Source organism: Saccostrea cucullata, unplaced genomic scaffold (assembly GCF_032062105.1).
Source record: "Saccostrea cucullata isolate Sc308-1 unplaced genomic scaffold, CSIRO_AGI_Scuc_v1 ctg217, whole genome shotgun sequence".
Lineage (NCBI taxonomy): Eukaryota > Metazoa > Mollusca > Bivalvia > Ostreida > Ostreidae > Saccostrea > Saccostrea cuccullata.
The window spans coordinates 107327-125168 of NW_026936638.1; the positions used below are offsets into that span (position 1 = coordinate 107327).

The 17842-nt window shown below is 33.1% G+C and overlaps 2 protein-coding genes across 2 annotated transcripts; one reads left to right on the forward strand and one right to left on the reverse strand.

Moving 5' to 3' along the window:
- Nucleotides 1–41: 41 nt before the first annotated feature.
- On the forward strand, nt 42–7925 carry LOC134246061 (EH domain-containing protein 3-like). Its single transcript, XM_062728322.1, has 2 exons — nt 42–1058; nt 7148–7925. The coding sequence occupies exons 1-2, from the start codon at nt 144–146 to the stop codon at nt 7841–7843; spliced, it is 1611 nt and encodes a 536-aa protein (XP_062584306.1). The 5' UTR covers nt 42–143; the 3' UTR covers nt 7844–7925.
- Nucleotides 7926–16477: 8552 nt separating this feature from the next.
- LOC134246064 (GTP cyclohydrolase 1 feedback regulatory protein-like) lies at nt 16478–17837 on the reverse strand. Its single transcript, XM_062728324.1, has 3 exons — nt 17515–17837; nt 17109–17203; nt 16478–16972 (listed from the first exon to the last, which is right to left on the reverse strand). Exons 1-3 carry the CDS (start codon nt 17548–17550, stop codon nt 16837–16839), a joined length of 267 nt encoding a protein of 88 aa, XP_062584308.1. The 5' UTR covers nt 17551–17837; the 3' UTR covers nt 16478–16836.
- Between the last annotated feature and the right edge of the window lie 5 nt (nt 17838–17842).

The following is a 17842-nucleotide window of genomic DNA, read 5'->3' on the forward strand; positions in this document are numbered from 1 at the left end:
GGAAGTGGGGTTGGGTTCTGTGAGGTCATCGACTTGCGCAATAAGGAGGTTGGGTTCTCATTTCCGGTATCACAAACTCGACAGACGGTGTGTCAAAAAGGAAAGTTGGAAAACTGATTGTATAGTGAAACCAAAACTACAAGATGCTGCGGTGGTTGACGGGCGACGAAAAACGTCGCAAGGAACCCGAGTTCTTTGAAACAGTAGGCGAAGGACTTAAAAAGCTGTACAAGACGAAGCTGTTACCTCTGGAAGAGCATTACAAATTTCACGACTTTCACTCCCCTCAGCTCGAAGATCCGGATTTTGAAGCAAAGCCCATGATTCTCCTGATCGGACAGTATTCTACAGGAAAAACAACATTTATCAGGTATTTGCTGGAACAGGATTTTCCAGGTATTCGAATCGGTCCTGAACCAACAACTGACAGATTCATTGCTGTGATGAATGGGGACCAAGAGGGGGTCATTCCTGGAAATGCCTTAGTAGTGGACACTAAAAAACAGTTCAGACCACTTTCAAAATTTGGAAATGCTTTCCTGAACCGATTTCAGTGCTCTATGGTAAACAATCCAGTTTTAGACAGTATATCGATCATTGACACTCCAGGAATCCTTTCTGGTGAAAAGCAAAGGGTGGACAGAGGATATGATTTTGCAGGGGTACTCGAATGGTTTGCGGAACGAGTTGACAGAATTATTCTTCTGTTTGATGCACATAAATTGGACATTTCAGATGAATTCCGAAGGGCTATTGATGCCATTAAGGGTTATGATGACAAAATCCGAATTGTTCTGAACAAGGCTGATATGGTGGATCATCAGCAGTTAATGAGAGTGTATGGAGCTCTAATGTGGTCTTTAGGGAAAGTGCTAAATACACCAGAAGTAGCCAGAGTATACATAGGATCTTTTTGGGACAATCCATTACATTTTGATATGAATAGAAAACTATTTGAGTTAGAAGAGCAAGATTTGTTCCATGATCTTCAGAGCTTGCCACGTAATGCTGCGCTACGGAAGCTGAATGATCTTATAAAGAGAGCTAGACTAGCAAAGGTAATAATGATTTTATGGGGGGTTTTCTAACTAAATTTATCACAAAATATGATTCTTGAGAAATTGTTCCAATTCTTTGATTACATTCATATTGGCAGGGTTTGACAATAGTCCATTAGTCTTACTAATAGACTAATAAATTTGCATTTAAACTAATAAAATATGTGGCCAGTTAGTCTGCGCAGACCAATAAAACTTTCAGAAAAAAAGAGTAAAAAATTGATGTTTCTTTGGACAGACTCATCAATTCCCATGCCGCATTGCAGACTAGTAAAAGTAAAGAAACATTAGTCCGTCCAGACTTATTTCATCGACGGAAACCCACGGGTGATCTCGTCTTTACTTATCACGATAAGTATAGACGAGATCACCCGTGGGTTTCCGACGATGGACTTATTTAAGCCTAAAAATTTTGTTGTTGAACCCTGCTTTGGGGGAGTTCAAAATGTGTCATTTAACTTAACATGCTTAATATTAAGGTTAATATACATTGTATATCTAAGGATTAATGCTTGGAAAAAAAACTACTAAATATTTAAATAGTTTTAGGATGCGGGTATCATAAGCCCCCAAAATACTTGTTGTTGTCCCCCGCTTGAAAAGTGGGGGATATTAATTTGGGTCTGTCCATCCGTCCATCCGTCTTTCTGTCTGTCTGTAACGCTTTTGTTTCCACACGATATCTCGAGAACTCTTTGAGCTTTCACAATGAAAATTTGCATAGCAACTCCCTATAAACTAAAGAAGAACCCTATTGATTTTGAAGTCAAACGGTTAAAGGTCAAGGTCATAAATGCGCAAATTCTGTCTGTTATAACACTTTCGTTTCCACGCGATATCTCGAGAACCGTTTGAGCTTTTGCAATGAAATTTTACATAGCAACTCCCTGTGGCCTAAGGAAGATCCCTATAGATTTTGAGGTCAAAAGGTCAAAGTTCAAGGTCATAAATTTATACATTCTGTCTGTATGAAACACTATCATTTCAAGAAGATTTTGAGCTTTTGCATTGTAATTTTATATCAAAACTCCCTAAGACCTCTCTCAGTCCTTTCAAAGTGTCCCGCCCCGTTTGTTTTATTAGTATTTATTGTATTACATGTCGCTATTTTTAACACGGGCATGAGGAGAGTCATTACGTATAAAACAGGTTCTCGGTGGACTTAATATTCTCATTACATCTATTAGAACAGTTTAATAAAGGTTAAATTAGACACCATGCATTGTGTAAAATTTTGACAATATCGAACGTGAATATATACATCTATGTGACTTCATATTTGCATATCATTCTCGCTAAGGCCATAATAAATAAATTGCTTGATTCTCATCCGAATCTTTTCAAAAATCGAGGCAGGCGGGCGGCTTTTATTTTATATTTTATATTTTTTCAATTCTGCAGATTTTTTATTGACCTGGTCAATCGGTGTAATTTTATCTACAATACCCGAATAAAAGTCATAGTAAAGGTTCAATTATCTCTTACTTCTCATCATCATCAATCTTTTTCAACCAATGACCCTTGTTTAACATATATACGCATGTATTACAGCAATTACCATCCTTTCAGCTGTCAAAATCATGTCAACTTTCAACTTTCGCGGGATTTAAAACGAAAGTAGAATTTTATGGCCATGATATGAACCTGATCCCGATCAAAATTAAGACAAAGGAAAACAGAAATAACAAAAATCGAGGCGGGGGTAAAAAATCGGGGCGGGCGGGGATGAGAATCTAGGAATATTTTTATTATGGCCTAAGTTAAAGAGGCTCCGTGGTCTAGTGGTATGTCTCTCACTTCACATGAGAGAGGTCCCGGGTTTGCGTCGCGGACGATTCATTTCCTTTTTTTTCGAAATACTTTTTTTTTTTTACTAAATGATAGTATTAAGCATGTGAAATGAAAATTTTTTTAGGTCTGGCTTGTACAAACTCATAAAATCATCATTACAGTGTGATAAATATTCCATACAAAAAGAAAATTCTATACACATAATAAAGAATACACAATCAAACCTTTATATCCATATTGGCATATTTTATTTGCTTCAGTATACATGATTGTATACATTTAGTAATTCTACAAATTCAGTCAAGGGGATCCGAATCCCCCCCCCCTGAACGCCATCCCACAAATTCTCTGAAACTTGTTTGACATTGATATGGTTAATACTTTTTCATCAATTTAAGATGGGAGACAAAATCAAATTCTGACATAGTGAAGGAATTAAGCTTAATATTGTTTGTGACATTGATATTGATAAATTTTGTATTTAATACATTAATAAGTATGCATCAATTTAAGATAATTGATTCAAAATCAGCCTTGCTTGTGCTGTTATGTTTCTGTTACAGAGGAAACTCCCTATTCTCATGTTCTCAGTCAAATTAATGACCAGTCCATGTAGACACAAGCATTATTATACAGTTTAAACTAGAGTTAGCCTCAAGACATTGAGGGATGAGGTAGTGCTTCAAATCTTCCATCTGAATTTATACAAGCTGGAAACACACTAGAGGCTGTAATTATTTTTTTTCCTTCAAACATAAACTATTTACACTTTCTCATATATATACTAAACTGTTAGAAAAAGAAGTCATGAAAAAGAATAGAACTTCCCATTAATATTTATCATACAGTATTAAAGAATTAGAAAAAAAATCCCAGACATATGGATTGTAGCTGAATACAAAATCTCTGCATATGGGCTGTTTTGGCTCACTTCTATCTTTCTTGAATGACTGTGCATGTGCATCAGAATTCCTGATCAAATATATACGATATAATTATATGATCATACCATATCATACCCCCAACTGAAAATATATGGCTGTACACCCCCCCCCCCCCCCCCCCAGCTGAAATTGATTCCTGAATGTTCTGTTGATGAAGAACATTCATTTTCTGAATGTTCTGTTGATGAAGACCATTCATTTTAAAACCACGTAGATGAATCAGAATGTTGATTTAGTGTAATTGTCTTCATATTAGACATACATTTTCAATTTTCATTTGTAAACTTATTTATAAGAGATGATAAACGATATACAAGTACATGTATTAAAAATTGATGGAAGATATGAGATATTTTTTATGTAAACATTTTTATTTTCCAATATTTTTATATAAACTGTAATTCTTACAGGTTGTAGAATGAGAAGGCAGATCAAATTGTAAGAAAATAAAATAAAGTTTGTAAATTCCACAATTTATTATGTGGTCTGATAAGTGAAATTTTGTAACTATATATACACATACACAGAGCTATCTATGAGAGACTTTTATGACTCATACCCACAGGAATAACATTTCAGAAGGTGTACATGTATATTTTCAAGATAATAAATTTTAACTCAGTGTGGATCAAATTACATGGTTTGGGCAAAAAATATAATTTCATAACATTTACATATGTTTACTTTCATCTTGTAATACTATCATTATATAAATAATAAAAATCAAGGAATGTGGAAAAATAAGTGCAGTGGCGGATCCAGGAATCTTAAAGGGGGGGGACAAGTTAAGGGTTGGGATAGGGGCCCACAACAACACCTAAAAATACTGATTTATTAAATCATATTTTGAACACAAAAAGGCCCCCCTCTAAATCCACCAGTGAAATGTACCCAAAAAAGCACACTATTTTTTATTGTTTAAGTTCTGTGAAATTTGTTATAATTGACACCATTATTCAGTCACCTTCATCATAATCATGTTTAAGGAAAAGCTTGGAATTTTTTAGCAGTTTTACCATGTTTAATACTGTAAACACTCAATCCTAGGTGTGGCAATTTGAATATATATATATATATAATCGAGAGCTTCATATAAACATAAGGTTTGTGATAAATATAATGTTACCTTGCTGCAGGGAAGAAAATTATTTTTCATATCTTACTGTTTTGTAAACAGGGTCACTTTCAGGAAATTATCGGACAAAAATATATATACAGCTGTACCTGTAGTACATATATATCAATTTTTTGCGTATTGCAAAGATTTTTAACAGATTGACCTTAAAATGAAAATAATTTATAATTAGAATTTTCACTCATGACCAAGATTCCAGTAGACTAGATAAATGATAATGTTGGTGGAACAAAATAATTACATATATACCTAAGTCCTAAGTAGAAGTACAGAGTTTGTAAACACTGGTTGAACACAACCTAGAAGAAGTAAGAGCCTATAGCAAAATGACTCCTCATGTTACATGTCAGAAACGCCACTTCAGGTTTAATACGGGAAACTCTTAATCTTATTTCTTTTCCTTATCTTCATGTAGTCTTCCTCATCCTTATTTGATCCAGTGTTTCTCTTAAAATTGAATGTTACTTAATGTCAGGGACATGTTTTTAGCAATCACCATACCTTAACATCAAATAGCAGCTATATCTTATTTCTGCATTGAAACATTTTGTCATTATAATTTAAGTTTAATGTCCTTGAAATCAGGATGTAGGAAGTTAGGTGTTGTATGTGTATTCTCATTTTATGAGCTTTTGTTCGTGTTGTAGTGGCAGAAAATAAATGCCTTTGGCCATGGTTTGAATGGACATTAAATGTAGAAGTTACAAATATAACAGCTGTATTAGGCCAGATAAAATTAAGTTAATACACATAGGTCAAAATGTGACATGTTTTTTATTTTGATTTTTGGGTGTTAACAAGTATATTTTAATGTCTTTTTATTCAGTAAGAATTTGTATCAAATGTATTCTCCGTTTGTATCAAAAGTCGCGTGTCACTATTTATAGCAAAAGAGCCATGTGAAGAATGGAGGAAAATCGGCAATAAAAGCATTTTAGATATGAAAGGAAAAGATAATGCGTCAGTATAAAAGAGGCAGAGAAGAAAAAATAGCATAAACACATCTTGATAAGCAAGTTTTTGAAGAGACTTTAAACTACTAGGTAAAAATTGATGAGGGAAATGCACCTAATGCTTTTACTGTATGTGAGTTTGTATAAAAGAAATATATAAATAAAAAATGATAATAAGAGAATAATTTTTAAGAAAATATTAAATTTGAAACTGTGGAATGCTTTTGTAAAATATTTTATGAGTTTGCAAATAAAGATTGTAAAACGTTGGTGATTTATACAGTGTACATATATTTTTAGAAAGGTACATGTAGAAATCTGATATTTTACAAAATTTTTAAACAGAAGGATTTGTTGGCGAAACTAAAAAGTATTTGGGGGGAAAGGCCAAGAAGTCATACAAATCTATTCATATAGGCATTTACACTGTGAAAAATGTTATTTTTTGAAAATTATGTGATTCATCAGGCCAATTTTTTAGCAAATAAAAATTAGTTTGTTTGGCCTTAAAGAAACATGGTAGAATTAATACACATAGGTAAATGACATGTGTATCAGTAACAATGTCATAACATTGAATCAATAGATTTAGTATATTTCTGTTTTAAATACACAATGTAAATTATCTGTGACATTGGACATTTTTAGTTGAAATGGCAACAAATATCTAGCATGACCATAGATAATATTTTACAGATTTGTTGTATGAGCTCACTTTTTATACCTACTAATGCTTTTAGGGTTTTAGGTTACATGAAAATGATACATGATAATTTTTTGCATAAATTTACCGTGGAATGTTAAACTTTATGGCCCTGCAAAGATTATAAAACGTTGGTGATTTATACAGTGTACATATATGTTTAGGAATGTATAGCTGAATATTTGCAGCTGAATGTTCAACAAAGCTTCAAACCAAGCCCCCATACCCACTTTCCCAACATTCACTGTGAAATGTTATTTGAAAATGTGTGTGATTCATCATTATGTGTTTACAAAAGCATACAGGCTTATTTGGCTAATTTAGAATTTGCCTTATGAGACTGGCACACAATGATAAAATGGTCTTTAAGGTTCATTGATAGGGCGATAACTCTAACTGTTATGTCTTCTTAAAATTTTTATGTTAATCATGCCAGTTGCAACAAACTTTGCCTTTCAAGATATGCTGAAATTGTTTGTATTAAATTTTAATTGTAAAGTTATGGAATAATTGTACTGTTGAGCATTGGGATGAACCTTAATCTGTGTCATTTCCCATTTCAGGTCCATGCATATATTATCAGTGAACTTCGAAAAGATATGCCCTCCATGTTTGGGAAGGACAGCAAGAAAAAGGAATTGATCAAGAATCTGGGAGACATTTATGGTCGAATACAGAGAGAGCATCAGATTTCTCTTGGAGATTTCCCTGACATGAAACGCATGCAAGAACAGCTAATGCATCATGATTTCACCAAATTCCATGCTTTTAAACCCAAACTTATAGAAATTGTTGACCAGATGTTGGCTTCAGACATTGCCCGCCTGATGCAAATGATTCCAAATGAGGAAGCAGTCATGTCGAAAGAGCCACAAGTGAAGGGAGGAGCATTTGATACCATGAATGAGAGTATGTTTGGATATGGAAGAGGGGAGGGTGTTGATGAAGGCAGGGGAGAAAGGGAATGGGTGGTCAACCAAAACAAGTTGGAGTATGATGAAGAGTTTGATAAGCTGAACCCAATTAATGGGAAAATCACTGGTGCTGCTGCCAAGCAAGCCATGGTCAAGAGTAAACTACCTAATTCTGTTCTAGGAAAAATCTGGAAACTGGCAGATATTGACAAAGATGGAATGTTGGACACTGATGAGTGGGCTCTGGCCAACCATCTTATAAAGATTAAGTTGGAAGGCCATGACTTACCAGCAGACCTACCTGATCATCTTATTCCTCCTTCCAAGAAAAAGGAAAAATTCTAAAAAACATATCATATAACTAACTCAAAATTGTCATTGACTTTTAACATCCATGAGGAACTTTATGAAGACACTTTTAAATGCTTTCATAAGGAAAACGATAAAACCCACTTGACACAAGATGTTACTTAATTGGTATCATAATGGTGGCTTTGAGTTTCAAGTCATAAATGCTGCTTTTTTATGTCACATATTCTGTCCTGGGAAATCATTCTGTTGATGTTTAATTTTTTCATGTGTGTCTTGATTTTATGTCTAGGAATTGTACTGTGTGATCATGAATTTTGGGGGGGTGAAGAGGGATATGATTATCTAGTCTTTACTTTGTTCTTGCACAGCTTAAAAGAATTGGATGATGCTTTTTAATTTTTATTTGTAGAGAAATAGAGAATACCTCTAGTATTGTGGGACACAAGTTTTAAACCATATTTAAGTAACAAGACCTTCAATAATTTTTTGGTCTTCAGGATTTCCACCCTGTATTGTACAAATAATGTTAAACCTTTGAGCATGATGTGCTTGATGTATATTTACTGGTATTTAAAGGACTGTCAGAGATCTTTAGATTAAGCAAATGATTGCTCATAAATTACACTTATAATTCAGTAACACAAGAGGTATGAATTGCATGTTCTAACAGTTTAATATGGCTTTATATTTTCAAAATTTGTAAATAATGTAGTTGCAAGATATATTTCAATTAAATTATTTGTACATATTTTGTTAAGAGAATACCCAAAATAATGATATAGAAAGAAGATTTCTATAACTAATAATATGCAAACTTCAATTAAAATAACTTACAAATTATATAAAGTACATGCTTCCTTAGCATTCTGTAGTCTGCCAATAGTGTCTGTGTTTATATGTAAGTGCAATACAAGTATAATGTATACCTACTTTTGTAATTATATAAAAAAAACCTATATCTCTGGTTAACCCAAAGTAGCCAAAGTAATATGTGTGTGCATAATCTTCCATGTATGTATATATAGTTGCTGGATAGTCCATCTAATTGAAATAATTGAATTGGCATTGGTGTATGTTACTTTGTATTAATTGAACAAGTTAATTAAGATAACCTTTGTGTAAGAGATATGGCATAGTTGAGATGAAAATTGTGAGTAGTATGTTATTTTGTCCTTTCAAAATTAAGTATATCATCAGTTATTATGTTTCATTTCATTTATTTACAACCACACACCAATATAAATATGCGATTGTTTTATTTTGAAAGAAATTTGTTTTTAACTCACAAACCATACCTGTTGATTGTTTTGTTTTCATTTATTAGTTGGGTTCTTTTTACCTGTGTACTTTGCATAAAGTATCAGTGAGCATGCATGTGTATTTTGTTTACTCTAAATTTTATCATTAAGGCCAGCATTTTTTTATTTTTAGGTTTACGAACATCAGAATGAAAAAGTCCCGTAGGAGGAGGAAATAAAAAAAAAATAAAAATTATATTTTGGATACATTATCGACTTTTCTACATTAGTTTTTGCTTCTTTTTTTATGCTCTCCTAACAGGCTTCTTGCCACTGGACACATAAGGGTTACAAAGGGGAAAATACAACCTTTAATTGTTTATTTCATCATCTACCACTTCGGAGCAGTGATATAAATCTTTTGATGTTGGACAAAATACAGATTATTTTAAAAATCAATTTTTTAAATCTCTTTTAATATACCTTCATTTTTGTTTTTAATGTGTGTTAGGTAGAAATTATTCTAAAATATTAATATACTTGAGACCTATAAAAGTAATAATTCCTTTCATAAAACAGACGGAGTATGAAATTCCCAAGGAGTATTGAGGAGTAGGGTGGAATTTTTTTCAATTAAGTGTAAAATAATTTTTTCTGGCTGCCATAAACGATACTACATGCCTGTATATATTTGTACATTCTTGTTTTTAAATAGCTGAAATATTTTATTTCTTTAGGCTATTGTTTATTTCTTCCTCAAATGGACTTAACTTCTCCCATAGTTTTATTCATTATATCTGATGCATAAGCGACCCTTTTCTGAAGAATGATGCTAAGACTGTAAGCTATGACAGAAACCTAAACAATGTCTCTGCAATAGCTACCATGGGCAGTTTTAAACCTGTGGGAGGAAAATAATTTACAACTACCAGGTACACTATTTACAGGCAGTTGCTTTTGAATACGGATACATAATTATCTCACCAACATGTCACTTTGCAACAAAGTCGTCAGCATTTTATTGTTCTCTGAACGGGTGAAACATTTTGAATGGCACTCCTATCGATAAATATGTACATTAAACCAAGCTTTAGTGCTGCTATGGACTTGACACATTTCGTTACCCGCCATGTTCAATTAAAACCGGAAGTACGAGTTTGGTAAATTTGAAATCTCGATCCCGACTCAAATTTGACATCGGAAAGAAAAAAAATCTGTTTTTCTCAATTTTATTTTTTTTCTGAAAATTCAAAAACTTGAGCGGCGGGTTTGTAAACTTAAAAATAAAAAAAATGCTGGCCTAAATGAAACTTAATTTACAATTATCTTGAAACAGTTCTAAAATTTAATGAATAATGATGTGAAAACAGCTGTTTCAGTAAATTTGGTCTATGGGGGAGACTGAGAGTACAATCTACTCATCATGCAGATTTCAGGGCTGAAACTAATGATTGCAATAGTGCAGGATGTTTTATGTTATGCCTATTGCCTTTATTCTGAATGATAGTAGTCTTTGTTTATGATATTTGAAATAGTAAGATGTAAGGATTATTCTAGCTTGGCATGGCTGCAAATCTTCAGTAGTGGTTTAGGCTCTAATGACCCAATAGTATACGCCTTGGTAGCTCAGTAGTTAGAGCATATCTTAGCAGTAATGCTAGGGTCCTATTCCAGTCCAACCATATTTAAAGTATCAAGGTTTAAAGATAAATGTTTACAATGGAATTATTTGAGCATGTGAAAATCAACTCAATTTTACTAAGCAAAGCCTCAAATATCATATTTAGGTTCCAAATCCAATGATGACCACATTTATGACAGGTGCAATAGAATTTTCTTTCTTTAGTCTCTATGATGCCATGGATTGTGTCATTGTACCTCCCCTTATGTGAATTTCAGACTGTATTTTGAAAGAAAAAAAAAAGCACTCCAAACTTCACTGTACATAATATAAAAATTCTATAAAATTCAAGAACTTCACAATTCCATAAGCCCTGTTCCCCAATAAGTATCTTATTTCAGGAAGGAAATTGCTTAATAGTACATGCAATGAAAGCTTCAAGACCACTTGGTAAATTAAAGTTCAATATTACATATAGGTGATGACTGATTTATAGTTTAGTATACCTGTTTGGGCTTTATAGTAAAAAATTTGAATTCTGAAGCCCTTTCCAATTTTGCAGTAGTCTATCCCAGTACAAAATGTACTTCAAAGACTGCAATTTTTTGTGCCATTATTATTACAGAAGAGTGCAATAGAGTATAAATTGAATATGAGTAGACCTGCTATAAGGTACTATAAATTCATTGGTATTCATAAGGCTTGATTCATTTGTAATGCTTACATTTATGTATGCTCAAGTCAATGTTAGTTACTTGCTTTTTATGCTTTTACTGCCGAGTAGAAAGGTGGGAGGGGGATATTCTTTCTATGAATTCATTCTAACACATGAGTAATTAATTAAAATTGGGGCTTTTTAAGTTGTGATTCAAATTGTTTCATGATATTTTTTTTAAAAATATGCCTTCATGATTGTGAACTAGTCTAAAAGTTTAGAGATGCATTGTATCATTAGTACTGTTTTCCTTATGTATCATATGGTTGTTTTTATATATTACATGTACATGTACTTATCATTTCAAATCCATTTATATCTTCTTTTTAGTTTGTTTTTTATGAAAGTTCCAAGTTGAAAAAAGAAATTAACATTATTATACTGATATTTTTTTTCTTGTCTTTGTTTCTATTGACACCTAAGTATAACATGCAGAATATGATGACACAATAATTCTGAAAAATATATGCGAATGAATGGTTTTCTTTCAGTGGATTAAAAAATTTAATTGTAAATTAAAAGGATTTGATTTTACATAACTTATTGTATAATTTACATAACATGTATATGTAATATTTCTAGTATCTAATTAAAAGAATGTTTGCAGTTATTTGGCCTATCGTATAATGCATGTTTAATATAAAAATAGTTAAAAACAAGACTTGTGTTGAGTTTGATGTTATGCAGAAATATAGATACTAGAGGCTGCAATGTAAGAATTAAGCGATTTCTGTGGAATTTTTCATTGTAGTCAAAGTTGCAAAAACAAAATGTGCAGTACATACAACATTTTAACCTTATATTTTTAGCTCACCTCAACGAAGTTGGGGGAGCTTATGTAATACCCTCGTTGTCCGCGTCGGTGTCGGCGTCCCAGGTTAAGTTTTTTTGAGCAGTTTTCTTTTTAAGTACTTCTATGTCCTATATTGATTAGACATGCATGGAAGATGCTTCTAGTACGTGTGTTTCATTGTACCAGTCAAAGTTTCAGATGCTGCAATTTCAGCAGAGGAATGACCAGGTTAATGTTTTTGGAGCAGGTTAACATTTTTGGTGCACTATTTGGTGTAGGTCTCATTTCCAAGGAACTATAAGCCCTATGTTGACCAAACTTGCATGGATGGTACATCTAAGGATGCATACTACCAAGCTTGCTTCGGATGCTGAAACTGACCTACATTTTACGGTTGAGTGAACAGGTTAAATTTTTGGTGCAGGTCTCATTTCCAAGTAACTATGAGCACTATATTGACCAAACTTGCATGGATGATACATCTAAGGATGCATACTACCAAGCTTGCATCGGATGCTGAATCTGACCTACATTTTCAGGTTGAGTGAACAGGTGAAAGTTTTTGGTGCAGGTTTAATTTCCAAGTAACTATAAGCCCTGTGTTGACCAAACTTGCATGGATGATACATCTAAGGATGCATACTACCTGGCTTGCTTCGGATGCTGAATCTGACCTACATTTTCTGGGTGAGTGAACAGGTTAAAGTTTTTGGTGCAGATTTCATTTCCAAGTAACTATAAGCCCTATGTTGACGAAACTTGCAAGGATGATACATCTAAGGATGCACACTACCAGGCTTGCTTCGGATGCTGAATCTGACCTACATTTTACGGTTAACTGAATAGGTTAAAGTTTTTGGTGCAGGTTTAATTTCAAAGTAACTATAAGCCCTGTGTTGACCAAACTTGCATGGATGATACATCTAAGGATGCATACTACCTGGCTTGCTTCGGATGCTGAATCTGACCTACATTTTCCGGTTGAGTAAACAGGTTAAAGTTTTTTGGTGCAGGTCTCATTTCTAAGATACTATGAGCCCTATAATGACTTAACTTGCATGGATGATACGTCTAAGTATGCATACTACCAGGCTTGCTTCGGATGCTGAATCTGACCTACGTTTTCTGGTTGAGTGAACAGGTTAAAGTTTTTGGTGCATGATTCGTTTCCAAGTACATGTAACTATGAGTTCTTTAATGATCAAACTTGCATGGAGGATACATCTTAGGATGCACACTAATGGACTTGCTTCGGATGCTGAATTCGACATTTATTTTTCAGATAATGGACCAGGTAAAAGTTATGGGTGCAGGTCTATTACCAAAAAGCTATAAGGCTTATATAACATTGTATAAACCAAGCTTGCACAAATGGTGCATCAAGGGACGAAAACTATCAAATTTGCTTCAGATGCTGGATTTTAATTACATATTCATGAAGAACTAGTTTGAATTTTTTATATAGGTCTATTTCAAAGTATCAGATCAAAATTGCATGAATATTTTCATTTTTGGATGTACACTTTTTGTTGTGTGACTTTGCCTTACTTAAAGACAACATTCGTTGAAGTGAGCTCTGTAATCTCTGATTACCTATGTTTGGTATTGTACCAGATCTGATAGAAATACAAAATCTGCAATGGCAGGAACAATTCTTTTTAAGGATCGTGTTTCAAAAAAGAAAATAGAATGGAACTGAAAATAAAAGCCCAAATATTGACTGTTCCACCAAGTTTATGTTACAGTTTTGGGGATCATAATTATTTCAATATTACCATTCTTAGTAGTAAAGAATAATTTTTGAGCTTTATATCATTTGTTAATACTGTATACAGGGTTATTTTCGCCCTGTCACCTTTGGAAACAAGTTTGCCCCGTTTAAAAAAAGATTTTTTTTAAAGATATTAAACTATATTTGCATGGAATTCGCCCCGTTTTAAATTCGCTCACCTCCGATGAGGGCAAAAAGGGCAAAAATAAAACGGGCGAAAATTTCCCTGTATACAGTAATTGTGTCTAATGCTGTAAATTATATATTTGGAGAGAGAAAAAATGAGCCAAATTTGGTCAAAGTATCCTTGGATGAAGAGCTTGTTCATATGAGAGACCATGTCCACTTCCAAGAAAAAGGCAAATATAGGGTGGGGTTATAAAAAGGAACTCTGGGCTGTAAAAAATGAAATTTTAAAAAAAAATTGTTCAAGCCTTGACCCAAGTTGGGGCTCTAATGATTATATAGTGAAAATGTGTTTATTCTTTGAAAATCTTTTCCTTTGCTCCTGGATAATATGCCAATGATCTAAGCACATATTAATGATGATGGAAGGTGCCTCTTCCAAAATTGTTAATTTCAAGGCCCCTGGGTCAGGGGAACTTGGGGTTGGTTACATATAGTCTGAAAATAGATTAATGCTTTGAAATCTGCTCTTTGGTATTAATCAACCATCTAAGATGAAATAAAATTTCCAGAATTTTGAAATATGTGCCCCAAGGGTCAGTTGTTCCTGTGAGGTGGGGTACACAACTTGTTAAAAAGCAAGGCCTTGTCACAAGAAATACACATCTGAAATATGACAAGATCAAGTTATAACTCCAACCAAATAGAAGTTACAGACAGTGTTGAAGATTTTGTGGACAACAGACAGATAGACAGGCAAAAACTACCCCATTTTATACCTGGTATGAGTGGAGACACAATGCAGAGCTCCCTGTATGTGTCGATCACTAGTAGCAACCAACAGAAATGTGGAAACACTTTGTGAAGGTCATTTATATGAACATCACCAGCCACTTTGTAACCATGGGATATTCAATGTCTATATATAAAATGCACTTACTATACTTTAATTGAATTTTTAGTATATATTGTATGATGAAATGTTAAATTATGGTTGTAAGGGAGTTGTTTACACAGTTAAGTAAGGAAAATACTTGAATTATCAAGGAGGTTGTATTAATAGTGACATCATAGAATGACAAAGCATATTAAATTAAAGGGAAAAAAAGTTTATCGATACTGTGTAAATGGGAAAAATACACAAAGCTTTACAAAATGAAGAGAATAAATAGGAAAAAAAATCAAGCTTTAAAATTTGTTATCTGCAGATGTTGAGCCTTTATAATTGTGTGATTTTATACTACAAGGACCTTTATCCTATTTGTAAATTTGCATAGCAAGGCTCATAAATATACATGCATTTATCATCTCTGTTATTGGATTAAGCTAATATACCATAAAATTAATACGTTAATTTAGTATAAATATCCTATACACAAGTAGAGTATAGGTGTGGATCTCTGTTCTAATGTTAAGGACAAAAAGAGTACCATCTGGACTTTGATCTCTAGAGATCAGAGAGATTTTAATCCCACCATTGCTGTATAGATCTATAAAAAATCAGAATTCAATCCAACTGTTGCTGCAGATCTATAGAGATCAGTGAGATTTTGATCCCAATATAGTTGCAGATCTTTAAAGATCAGACTTTTATCCCACTATTGCTGCAAATCTATAGAGATCAGACTTTGATCCCAAATTGCTGCAGATCCCACTATGCTGTAGAGATCACTTTGATCTCACTATTTTGATCTTTATCCCACTATTGCTGTAGATCTATCAAGATCAGATCAGACTTTGATCCCACTATTGCTGTATATTTATAGAGATCAGATTTTGATCCCACTATTGCTGTATATTTATAGAGATCAGACTTTGATCTCACTATTGCTGTAGATCTATAGAGATCAAACTTTGATCTCACCATTGATGTAGATTTATAGAAATTATTCATTGTTACCACTATTGTTTTTGATGCTTGAAAGATCAGACTTTGATCACACTATTGCTGTAGATCTATAAAAATCATACTTTGATCAAACTATAAAGATCTCTGTAGACCTATAGAGATCAGAATTTGATCAGACTTTGATCAAACTATAATGCTTGCAGTAGATCTATAGTGATCAGACTTTGATCCCACTATTGCTGAAAATCTATACAGACCAGACTTTGATCCCACTATTGCTGCAAATCTATAGAGATCAGACTTTGATCCCACTATTGCTGAAAATCTATGTAAAGAGACTAGACTTTGATCCCACTATTGCTGCAGATCTAGAGGTCAGAATTTGATCCCACTTTTGTTGCAGATATTTAGAGATTTTAGTTGGCATCAAGAGGAGGCTAACCTTCTGGTTTTAATCGTAAATATACAAGTCAATGAAAGCTATTAACAATCTTGTATATAAACACATCCAAGGAGAACATCTTACACATAATTGTTCTACAGAAATCTAAGACATAAAACTTGGAGGATCTAACTTTTTTAATTCAAAAATGCTTGCAAGGGAGAGTAATAAGTCAACTTTTTGGAAACAAGCCTCTTGCTGAATTTCACCATGGATTGGAGAAGATTTACCATAGATTGCACAAAATTTTACTATAGATTGGACAAAATTTCAAAATGCATCAGACTTAATTAACAATGAACTTGTGATAGATTTTTTTTATTATCGTTAAACATTGCATTATCCAAGCATTTGTGGAATGTGTATAGATATGTAATATTGTATAAACATTTCAATCCTGCACAATATAAATTGCACAGTATGTTCACTAATAAAATATTTATTTTGACATGTTTAATTCATAACACAATCCTAAGAATCCTGTGAATCCTTTTGGAGTGTCCATATACAGGTTTGGCCAAGGCCAGTCATGGCTATCACTTTATATCCTCTCTTCTCTAGCTTGTCCAGTATAATCCTCACTGGGTCTTCAGAAATGTATTCTTTGCTGTAAACAGAAATCTACACATGTATATTCCTCATAAACTAAGCACACAAGATTGTTTCAGTTATTAATTTTTATCTATCCACATGCAATTAAGCAAGCTGCAAGTGATAGTGAGGGACATTAAACTATATCTTACAAGTTATTTCCTAGGGCTTTTGTTAATTTGGCTCCAAGATATTCCATTAACTCTGGATCACTCCATTCATCTCCACAAACCGTTGGACCAGTTTCCTGAAAGTATAATTATTTAAAAATTCTAGCTAACTATATACATGTATATTAAGGAATCAGAGAATATATATAGATCTATAGGTAATAGCAGGGCATAGAAATAATAATAATTTTAATTTACATTTATTAAAGAATTAAATATACAAAAGCAAAATTTATTTCTTCTATACACTTTGCAATGGAGTAAAAATCATTCAAACTGCATGGCTCGTTGCTTTATAGGTAAAAGAGAAATTGTTGCTAAAATTCTTTTAAAAAAGAAGCAGTGAAAATTATTCTTTTTTAAAATAAGATTTCTCAAAAGCCATTACCAGTCTTATTTGTGTACTAATCAAGACAAAGGGCATTTTATTGTACTACTGCTGATCAAGAGAATCTTTATAAATGCCTCCTCTTCAGTTGTCACCCTCTGTGTTTATACCAGAGTAATCTCCCTTGACGCACTTGCTTTACGAGTGTTTACACCTGCATCTCCAAAAGTACTTCTTCAGTATCACAATTTTCACTCGAAACAATTTGTCTAGATAATTTAAAGCATCGTCATATCTTTTCTATGCTTCTTTTTTGATGATATCACCACAAACACAATATCTTGTATCACAACTTACAATGTGTTTTCGTTGATGTCATGCTAGAGTG